This window comes from Ascidia mentula, chromosome 8 (assembly GCF_947561715.1).
Source record: "Ascidia mentula chromosome 8, kaAscMent1.1, whole genome shotgun sequence".
Classification (NCBI taxonomy): Eukaryota; Metazoa; Chordata; class Ascidiacea; order Phlebobranchia; family Ascidiidae; genus Ascidia; species Ascidia mentula.
The window spans coordinates 13,390,834-13,401,933 of NC_138573.1; the positions used below are offsets into that span (position 1 = coordinate 13,390,834).

At 37.6% G+C, this 11,100-nt stretch overlaps 1 protein-coding gene across 2 annotated transcripts; it reads right to left on the bottom strand.

Annotated features, from left to right (window-relative positions):
- Window positions 1-635: 635 nt before the first annotated feature.
- Window positions 636-10,599, bottom strand: LOC145910337 (uncharacterized). 2 transcript variants are annotated; one of them, XM_082997419.1, is made up of 17 exons: window positions 10,360-10,599; window positions 10,136-10,252; window positions 9,669-9,755; window positions 9,433-9,558; window positions 7,758-7,897; window positions 7,447-7,572; window positions 6,754-7,379; window positions 6,602-6,675; window positions 6,445-6,537; window positions 6,147-6,269; window positions 5,404-5,544; window positions 3,986-4,176; window positions 3,610-3,753; window positions 2,987-3,116; window positions 2,602-2,715; window positions 2,205-2,299; window positions 636-1,802 (listed from the first exon to the last, which is right to left on the bottom strand). In XM_082997419.1, the coding sequence occupies exons 2-17, from the start codon at window positions 10,233-10,235 to the stop codon at window positions 1,662-1,664; spliced, it is 2,451 nt and encodes an 816-aa protein (XP_082853545.1). In that variant the 5' UTR covers window positions 10,236-10,252; window positions 10,360-10,599; the 3' UTR covers window positions 636-1,661. The 2 variants fall into 2 exon arrangements, with proteins under 2 accessions (XP_082853545.1, XP_082853543.1); XM_082997417.1 differs by having other exon boundaries at window positions 10,136-10,599.
- Between the last annotated feature and the right edge of the window lie 501 nt (window positions 10,600-11,100).

Sequence of the window (11,100 nt, forward strand, 5' to 3'; positions counted from 1 at the left end):
AAGTCCTCGCGTTCAGCCATTTTTGATAATTGAAACGACGCAACAGAAGAACCAGCAGGAAAAAATCCAAGCTTGATAGTCTCAAGTTAATGGTTTATAAATACTGAAAAATATGAAAACTTTTTGTTTCACAGGTTGGCGTTTCTGTATTTTTTTGTCACCACATCGGGGACTCGAACTCCGGTTATTGGTGGAGCTTGATGCTTTGGTCAGCTGACGTCAGATTATTACCTATTACCACCTGAGCGCGATTGGCTATTATTTACATACACTTTACCGTGCTTATTTCTTTTTGCACAATCATGCCAAAATGCTTTTGACACAAAATGCACAAATGTTGTGATTTCTGGAGCTCTGTCGCAGTAGATTTGTCCATATTTCTATAAACAGTGTAACAGAAAATACAAATGTGCTTGTTTTGGAATTACGTGCTTAGTTTTCTCATCTTAACGTGCTGATTAGTTCAAAAGATAGATTATTGGTTATATGTCTCAGTTGTGGACGTTTTATGATCAACCACCATTAAAAAAGGTCAACTATCTCAACATAATATTAGTAACATCCTCAAAATTACTCGGCTTGTGCATTTTGGCTTATTCCTGTGGCCATCGTCCCCAAGCACACGACACAAAACACCACGTTTACCATTTTTATTGCAAAACGTTTTTGCGATCGTCATAAATGCACAAACCCCGCAAAAAGACCAACAGTGTGACGTAAACGGTAGAAAGTTTCGAATGGAACTTCTACAGGAGTAATAATATTAGCGCCAACCACAATACACTAATATCAACATTGTCAAAGTTTTTATACCTTGTTTTAATGCTGTTTGCTACTATGGTGAAAAAGTTAAAGTTTTTTTTTTATCCCAACAGGGTCATAGTACGTCGTAAAATTATTTGATAAATGGCCATTACCATGTTCGAACGTTACGGCAGATTTCTCTAAAAATCAAATGCGACGCACAACGCTGCTTGCACAGAGCAAAAATCCCGAATTTTCATCACAATGTTTTCACTATGACACAAAATTTGTCAGGATTTGTTTCTCTTCGAAAGGCGGTCAGCACCGACGTCACGTAAACACCTTGATCAAAAAATCAACTGAAAGTTCGGTAATCTTACTACACAAGTGGCTTGTGTTTAGGATCTCAACTTCCATCAGACGAAACGTGTTCGTGAATGGCACCGAAAACCGGTAAACAAACTCTATAAGAGGTGGGTGAACAAAGGCAACGTTCGCATTAAAAAGTTGACAGCCGAAGACACCTTTAAAGTGTAATAAAAAAGGTTTGTATCAACCACATGGGCGGATGTTCAATTCAATTTGTGAAGTGTTTCACCCATATTAAATTTATAACTAGTTTTCTTCACTGTGTAGGTTCAAAACTATGTTCACTATAGTTTAATGTTGATTTGCTTCTCATGGTGTTTAGGCAGCCAGGGTTAAATGAACAGACCAAAATGTCCTCGCCAAGACAGTATAGTATCCATAACAAACGTGCAAAGCGTTTTGACCTCCTGAAGAAATCACAAAGGCAATAAATAAGCTTTAAAACGGATGAACGAATGAAAACAATCTAAACTGAAAACAACAGTAATGGTAATAATAAATATAGAATAGAAGCATTGAACTTGAATAAGGTCGTGGTTACGTGCGAGTCACATGTCCCATATCTCAGCCAGTAGAGGAGGAAGCTGTTTGTCTTGTACTTTAAGTGCAAACATTTGCTCGCTGTGGTAGTTGTTGAGAGAGCGAAGTTCCACCAGTTTCATGAGGGTACGCGGGAACATTAGCGGGTCCTACATTGTGGTTACATGGGGTTATGAAGTGAAACAGGGCGGAGGACTTTGCTTTTGGCTTGGGGTTTACCGTGATAAATACATTTTTGTGTCAAATCCTGATTTTTTGATATCGTGCTTTTGACATTGTGTGTGCAATACAACCTTGCTATGAAATATTTACTTTCACTTGGGAATTCTCAACGGGAAGTATGAATTTCACTGGAATAAGTTTGTTAATGATGAATTTAGAAATCTTCTTGCTGTTTTTATGTATACAAAATAACCCCAATAAATCTGCATTTTGAAGAAACAGAAAATTTTCTTTAATAAATAATTCAGCCTGGTCTATAGTGAAAGTCAGTGTGAGTAAAAACGTTTGGTCGTACATATCATCAAACCATGACAAACGCTTGTACTCACGGATGGGTGGTGGATCTTCAAGTAAACCCGCAACAGATCGACATAGGAATCTTGTAGAGCTTCCACCTTTCCAATATCTTTGATATTTGGTCGATCTGAAAAAAGTATTACCGCGGTGTTACAAACCAGCACAAGTATTAACCAGAAATTCAACACTTGTTTTTGGTGAATGTTTAGAAAGAAACTCCACAATCAGTTGAAACTTAAACATTTCGAAGATAAACATTTACGTCACAAACAGTGCTTCATCAACAAAACGCTTTACGTACAAAAAAGGACCGATTCTCGAAGTTCATGCAAGCATTTTTCAAATATGTTTCTAATATATAGAAAGTAATTCATTCTGGGAAACACGTTTTGGTAATGCTCAAATAAAACAAAGCACGGGTCAACAAACCTGCTGAAAAAGTGTTTATGGCGGAAAGAAGTGCGTATTCGGCCTCGTCAAGGTCCAGTCTCGCCATACTGTGACAAAAATCGAAGATAGGATCCACGAATTCAACTTGTATGCCTACAAGGTAAATATATATTAATACCTATTTTGAAATATATATTTAGGTTAAATATTGTAACGACTTTGTAAATGCGATTAACTGAGGTGCGTCCACTACTCGAACTTAGCCAAGATTGGCTCCATCAGCTGTGTTTAGAGGTTAACACAAAATCCTTAAGGTAGGGTTAAGCAAGACTCTCAAAATATAGAACATTGCTATCACCATTACGTAATCAGTAAATGATTAACTTATGACGCAATAAAGCACGTGAAAAGGGCGGTTAATAACCTGCTCTGTAAAAACTATTGCGATCGTAAAATTTTCCATTGAGAAAATTAATGGCTTTGGTCTTTTTGTCGAACTGCTTGGCGGCGCGAAGGAGCATCACTTCTATAGTGCAGGCTTTTAGAAGAACGATCTGCAAAAATACATTATTAGGCTGAAATCACATAGAGAGTAAAGGAGTTAAAGAGGTATCTTTAGACAAATTTACAATAAGGTTACTTCATCCAATGTAAATAGTTTTAGCATTCCTAGCGCATTACTGTCCGTAACAATTTTATGTAAATAGCTGTCCGCTTAAAAATAACTCGAATAGGCAGAGGTTCCCGTTGACGCCCTATATCGTATAGAAATTAGAACTGATCTGATAATAAATAGCAGTTTCAGTTGTTTTGGAAAACACCACACCCTTCCGAAATGCTGTTCGATCAATTTAAAAATAGAAAAAAATCGATTCTGTACCAACACTTAACATTTAACTGGAACATTAGAATATTGAATGGCAATCTTCAAGCAATCTACCATGTCGCTATAAGTTGCTTTCCAGTTAATTATATCGGACGTATATAATCGCTCCTTCAAGCTCTTACTTTATTGGCCCAAACTCGCAAGAACAGACAGGCACTAACCTGATCTTCACGTGATACGGACATAAACCCGGGTAACTGCTTGGTAAACTCGACCACCAGTTGAACGATGAGAATCGAAAGTTCGGTGAAATGAGCGAACCGAGACGCACGGATCCTGTGTTCGTCGCCTGTCTCCACCCAAGGCTGCAAAAAGCACATACGTGGTTTAAAGACATGTTGGTGTTAAAGGAAAGGAATATAAAAACCTTAAAACAAGAAAATATATTTTTATGCCGCTCATAAGCGAACTGTGCGAAATGGAAAGACTTTAGCCATGCGACAAACGTTTTTTTTTTAAGTTGCAAATCCAAAAGTAATGCAAACTTACATTTTGGGAAATAAAATTTTGTAAAGAAATAAAAACAAGTGCCCTCACCGTTACTTTGGCCACATTTTCCTGCGTAGGCCACTGAAATCGCGCTTCGTTGGTCTGCAGCATTTCCACTAGGTTGCGCTGATGCGGAGTGAGGGTAGGAATCGGTTCGCCGTCGAACGACACGTTTTGGAATGGCGTTATACAATCTTTTTCCTTCTTTATCCGTTTTGCTTTTGCTTCCGATAGGACGCCTGTAATGAAGAGAAAAGAATGGTGATTCTTGCTGGTTTTAGAAACAATTAATGAATCAAATATTGCAAACTGCGAAACAAACACTTGTATTATTGGATGGAAACACAATTTAGCAAAAAAAAATCGGATAATAGAACCCAGGTGGGTAATTGTGTGTACAAAGAAAGCCAAAAGGTAGGCATTTGATTTGCCAATTAATCATGGTCAAAATGGCTGAACACCTTCCCAACATTGCATGCGTCACTTCATGCACGTGTTATTTACCCATTGCATCACGCGCCATTACCACATAGGTACGGTGTGTGTTTCGACAAATGCAAGTGAGAAAAATGGCGCAGAATTGTTACAAAGCTTAATCGTAAAATCGTATGCTGCGCGGCGACGATGCATAAATTAGTGAACATAAAACTTACATGCAAATTTGTACTTGCAAAAAAATGTTGTCCTAAAATTAATCATCGGAGTTATTTTATTTTATTGGATACAGTTTGTATGTTTTCTATTTCGCTTATCTAAAATTTTACCGTTTTCAATCTGTAACGCCAACGGTATAATAACGTATACAATGTTAATACAAACAGGTGAAATTTTACTATAGTTTTGACCAACGAAGATATGAAAAAAGCGGGTTGAACAGCAAAGGAAGTGAATAAGTTTAAAAAGATTTTGTGAACATCAGTGGTGTCTGAAGCGAATCGAGTAATTTTTGCCGGCAAATTTGTCACGTATAAACGTGTCAACACTGAATAAGGTTGAGAAAATAGCAGGCAAGTAGAATATTTTTTTAGTTTTTTTAGCTTTATCCTTTGTAAAGGGCATCTACAGGTTCGGAAAAAGTTTGATTTGCTGAGAATAACCTCATCCAAAAGCTAAGTTGCATTAGCCGCAAGTTTGCGCAGTGCTGTCTAGAACGAAATAGCGGTGAAAAGTCACAAAAAAACTGATAAGTAAAACGTAAAAAAATCGCAATGAATTTACAATAAAATGAACCTGTAAACGAATATATTTATTTTGTGAAAGTTCTCTCGCAAGTTCAACATGTGACCGAAAATTGTAGTCGGGTGGCACGCGGTTTTTCGACGGCAGTTTAATCAAACACGGTTGACCCAAATTTGACATTAAACACATCGTTAGGTGGTAATTTCGATCGATCACACATATGTGGGTGTCATTTTAACTACACGAACCATATTTTTATTAAATCTAGGACCCGGAGAAAATCTTACTTTCGTCTTTCATTCCCGCCGATCTGCACCGTTCCAGTCGACACTTTTGGCATTTTCTCCTCGAGTAAGCATCCATTTCGCACTTTCCGTTTCCCTTACACTTGTAGTCGGATCCCTTGATAATGCTTCGTCGGAAGAAACCTGGAAATTATTGTTGTTGGGTTTGGAATACTTTTGGCAGCAATAACGGGTTTCGAAGCATTTGCGACAAACAAGGCGGAAGTCACGGATAGTAGAGAGAGATAGAGGAATTTAATACGTATCTGTAGGAAAGTATCACCAGAACATTTTTATCTCTTCTCAGCACATTTTAGATTGTATAAATGCATTAGTTCATGTTTAGCATTTAGTGTTTTTCAAGCACTCGGTAATGAGGCTGGAAACGTGTTTGCATAAGCAATAGGGCCGTTTATTACTGGATTTTTCGCTATCATATCACAATAAAGCAATTCCTTTTTAGGCCAACAAGAATATGTAGGCTGACAATTTGTAACATGAGTATCCGTCCCTGGTTCCGATACAACAAAACAAAATGGCGATGACCCCGTAACCCTGTTTCAAAATTACATCAGGGACCATGCGGACATTAACTAGATTGAGTACGTCACCAAGCTAAGAAAATTTTACGTATTTGGTTTAGTTGGAAATCAAAACCAGAACGACTAGTATCACAGATTTTTTGTCTAGAACACTAAGAGTAAAACAGGCAGTTAATTTTCACATTTACTCGCACGTTGTTTCACCTTTGCAACCTTCACACGTCAACACCCCGTAGTGATATCCGGACGCCTTGTCGCTGCAAATGAGACAAACTTCGTTGCCATCCAGTTTCGGCGCGGGTCCTTTTTTCCGCTTTTTTCCTTTTTCTGTGATCGAAAATCGTGATTTTTTTAGGCAAAAAGAAAATTAAGCCGAATATATGTTGAAAATAACCCGCAACTCATTTGCTGTAAACGCAACATTCATTTTACTTGAAGCAATTGAGGTTTATGTTTGTTTTTCTTTCGCGCTGTACGTTTCAACACTAGGACAACTACATACCTCCCTGTTCGCTGCCTGCGGGTGATCTTAAAAACGATTCGAGGCCAACCGTCCAGTTTTGCATTGTCTCGGCTTTTTGCACTCCATCGTCACCTGTACAAACTTGCGGGCGTAAATTGTTTTCGTTGGGGAAATATCGCACTTTATAGAAATTTACCTGTTGCCATTGTTTCAGGTGTTTTGTTTGGTGTGTAGACTTCGGCTATTTCTTGAACATTAATAGATTGTGTGCTGAAAACATTCACATGTTTTACACGAAAATCTGTATGAGTCGCGCCCGAACCACTTTCAATAACAGTTAAAACTTACTCGGAAACTTGGCATGGGGTCGTGGGCGTAGAGTTTGGATTCGGATGATGTGTTACTAATGTTCCACACTCGTTGGAATTGCTCTCAATACTTATTCGTGGACTTTCGACTTGCTCAGGCTTTTTGAGTTGCTCCTGAGAATTGGGAACACACTGTTCTGGGTTCGACTGAACAAATCCACTGTCTGCGCCGGTCGTGAATGGACTCGTATGCATAGTGGACGAGATATGTGGGTCATGAATGGGATTGGTTGGGTACCCGCTAGTTTGAACCCCGGCAGTGGTGGCAATTGAACCTAACTGGCTGGAGAGACCCAAGTAGTTTAATGCCGCATCGGAAAAAGTCGATAAGGTTGGAATATTTCCTGTAGTTGGAGTTGCAGGCAATGTTCCGGGCAGTTGTAAATTTAACTGGCCACCTGACAATGGCGGGAGGTTAGCAGCATTGTTAACATGGTTGCTAAGCAGTTGCTGGGCTACAGCTGTCAACGAGTGTGTATTGTTCTGTACAGGTGCATTGGTTTGCTGCTGTAATATAGGTACGTTATGCTGAATAGGACTGTGGACAGGCAGCCGAATTGCTGGGCTTGGGGCAATAACCTGGGCAGTCTGTGTTGTTGTTGCTTGCTGAAAAAGCAATATAATTTCACATTGTTTTTACAGATGGGCAAACTACAATTAAACAAGTTCAAACCTGGGCAATTGAGGCTTGGGTAGAGTTTGCTACTGGAATTGGAACCAGCATAAAAGCAGTTGCTGACGTTTGTTGGGTGCTGGTGGTAGCGACTGGCAGCTGTATTTGTGCAGTATTTTGCACAACCTGAAAAACGTTCTTTTGCTGTTGACAATGCATAACTTGAAGATTAGTAATAATCTGCACTGATGAGACCTTTTAGGTCGAAACAGTGGCCATCTGTCTGCAGCTTATACACAATAATCTTAACCTTCTACGTTATATCCCAAGAAATGACATATTTTTTCCAACAGACATGAAAAGGAACTTACTTGATGAAAAGCTTGTGGCTGAGCAGCAGGAATTGTTTGCGCTTGTTGCACTGCAGAAAGTCCAATTGAATTTTGTCCCAACAAAAGCGGATTTACTGTCTGCGGTTGTATAGTCTGTTGGTTCTGCTGAAAGTGTGGCACTAAAAACACAGAATATATATTACTAAATGTATTATGACTTCTCCCCAAACAAATTACAACAAAAAGAAACACCAGTTAAAAATACTTGGCGTCTGCTAAATAAAAAAACTTATCAGTTCATTTAACCTATCAGGACATCCATAACATAAAAAAAAACTTACAGCGAAATCTGTTCATTCTCTATGGTAACCAAAAAAACGAGTTCACGTTTTCACCTATGGCACCATTGGCATGAGGTATAAGATACCCAACTGAATCTTGTGGCAGACTGACCAACTTATATATCGGTGGCATTTTGCCTTCCAAGCATAACATCGTAGTATGCCACCAAGGACTTAATAATTGACAGAAAACACACATTGGAGTTAAATAATCTTTGGCATCGCGGCGCACTCTGATTGCCAACCTTTGCACTTCGATCTCGATAAACAAAACACAGACAAACTTTCCTAGGTGGGGTTACTTTAGGTTGAGAACTACAGTAACCCCCAAAATCTCAAACAGTCTCCAGGTAAGAAGTAAATCTGGGAACCTTATGTCGTGGTTCCAACTTCTTTAAAATTCAGTCCTAAAGCTTTTTTTTGTCTAACTTTAATTGCTTTCTTTATTATGCATATACCTATTTACACAAATGAAATATACCAAACTAAAAAGATATCCGTACGGAGATTTTTCTTTATTAAATAAAAGCATTGGTATCTGTAAAATATTTCTACCACTGTGGCACATGTGCACACACAGTACTTTGTTAATTTAAAAACAAATAGAACAGATTCTGAGTTTTCAGTTTATGTAGCATCCCCAATCCATGCTAAGAAGACCCACATAACAACAGTAATCCACTGCCAAGTACCATATTTATCAAACTTAATTTTAGTTATAGTACATGCATAGGCATATCCAGGGGCTTCAGGCAGTCAATAAACAACAACTGCCGTTTTTCATTGATAAATATCTTTGTCAATAGGCAGGTTGTTGCAATGACATGCAGTTTCCCTGTGTGCAAAGCCAATTTGTACGGTTGTTAAACTTGCCAGAAATATAAGCAATGTACTGTATCTTACAAAGTAATTGTATTCAAGACTAAACTACCGCAAAAAAACCATGTATTTTGTGGAGCTTGACCACAATAAACCTTTATTTCGCAGCAAAAAATCAGGAAACTGCCCCAAAATTGTTAACCCCTGGACTCGTCTGTGAATACATGTACTAAAACAGCATGTGTAATGGCGTAGTCTACAACACTGAGATATTAAGAATTCAATGAAACTAGCAGAAGTTTCGAATTGAGTCAGCTGATTTATTAGTAAAAAATCGATTTCGCCTGAACTGGCATCCTCAGTTTCTGCAAATTCGAATTTGCAAATAAAACACAGAAAGCTATACGGTACACTGAGATATTATGCCTAATAAAAACCTTAAAAAACTAATCTGCTAAGGCATTTTGAACCTTTTCTGGTCAATGCAGAAGTTCAGCAAGGAACATCTAAAAACTATACTACATAACTGTTGATTAAAATATTACCAAACAAACCTAATTGTGACAAAGCCACATTGTTGTTTGTGTTTCCTCCAAGGTTTAAGAGAATGATTCCATTGGATTGAACACCAGCTGGTTGAGCCATAATGTTGGTGGCTGTCTGGAGCAAGCCTGTGTTTCCTGTCATACAAAATCAATCACACGTGCTATAAAGAAAATCTACATTAAAAGTAGCTATACTAATAAATATACATAGTTATAAAAACACTACTCTTATCCAAGATACCTACCTATGTTTCCAGGAGCATTCATGGCACAGAGTGCTAACGGCAATGTTGCCAGGTTGGTTAATTGCATTGGCAGAGGCATTGCCACAGCTGCAAACAAAAATTTTGGTGTTACCCAACGTATTAGTAGGAACTGTCTACGTTAAATGTCTTTGGAAGCAACATAAATATGCTATTCAATAAATTTAAAGCACCTCTGGCAAAACTTATTTATTCGGTCAACCTTTTAGTTGTTATCCAACCGACCCTTATCAGAACAAGTGTTCTACCAGAAGAGCTTTAAATTTATTGAATATTATGCCTGTTAGAGTCAGCAACAAATAAATATGCTATACTGGTGGCCCCAAGAATTTGTTACAGTTTTCTTAGCTTAAAATGCCATTGGTCAAAATATCGTGGCCTTATTTATCTGTCAATCATTTTTGTTGTAAAGTTTATGGACCCTTTGTCTATTTTGAACACAAACTTACTTGCATTGCTTACTGTTGGTACAGCAGTTTTGCTGGAATTGTTGTTGGTATCAGTTGCACCTGGATTATGCTGTGATATCCCATTTGTTTGATCAGACATAATGGGATATTGGTGCTCTACCAACAATTAAACAAAAAATTTAGTTGCATATATTTTGTTAAGCCAAAGAAAAAAGTTAATTGGTTAAAGAACCCTATTCAAGGCAATTAAAGTGCAAACTTACGATAAAAACACTTGTAAGTTATTCCTTCGTGTATTAGAGAAATTGTACTAAATAATTCTCAGCGTTAAAAACCTTGCCCAATTATTCACATACTACGTAACGCAACTTGCAAGTGTGACGACAGGCCTGTCCATCAAACAAATGGGAATTGAACTTATTTACAGTTACCGAGTTACTGTAAAAATAAATGTATTGTTTGATAAAAACTGGTATAACATTTACTTCATTTTAAAACATGTCGCTACAATGTCCTTCTGACGTGCTCGTCAAACAATGTTTCTCATACATGGTTCTTTTACCAAACCATGATAAAACAAACTTACGTTTATTTTTGAAGGATAAATTTTGTATTTTTTTACTGAAGCAATATTTCACTTTGATCCACACATATTCACACTTTAAAATACTTTGTAAATTTTGGAAAAAAAAATGTATCAGAACATCTTTTTCAATTCAAATTAAATTGTTTTTATTTGTTTTAAACTTCCTGAGTATATGACGAATGTAAAAACAACACATGTCAGCAGAGGAAGCCCGTAGCTAAAATGTGGGGGTGCTGCTTCAGAAATTTTTAGTCTTCAAACATAATATTGCTTAACCTGTACGATCAACAATTGCCTAAAAGACGTAAAACGTGTTTGCTGACAGGGTAATATGTTCACATTTACGGAAAATACTACTACACCGGGTCATAAAGTTTTTTCCAAACTTGATCCACATATAATATGTAAAACAAAAATC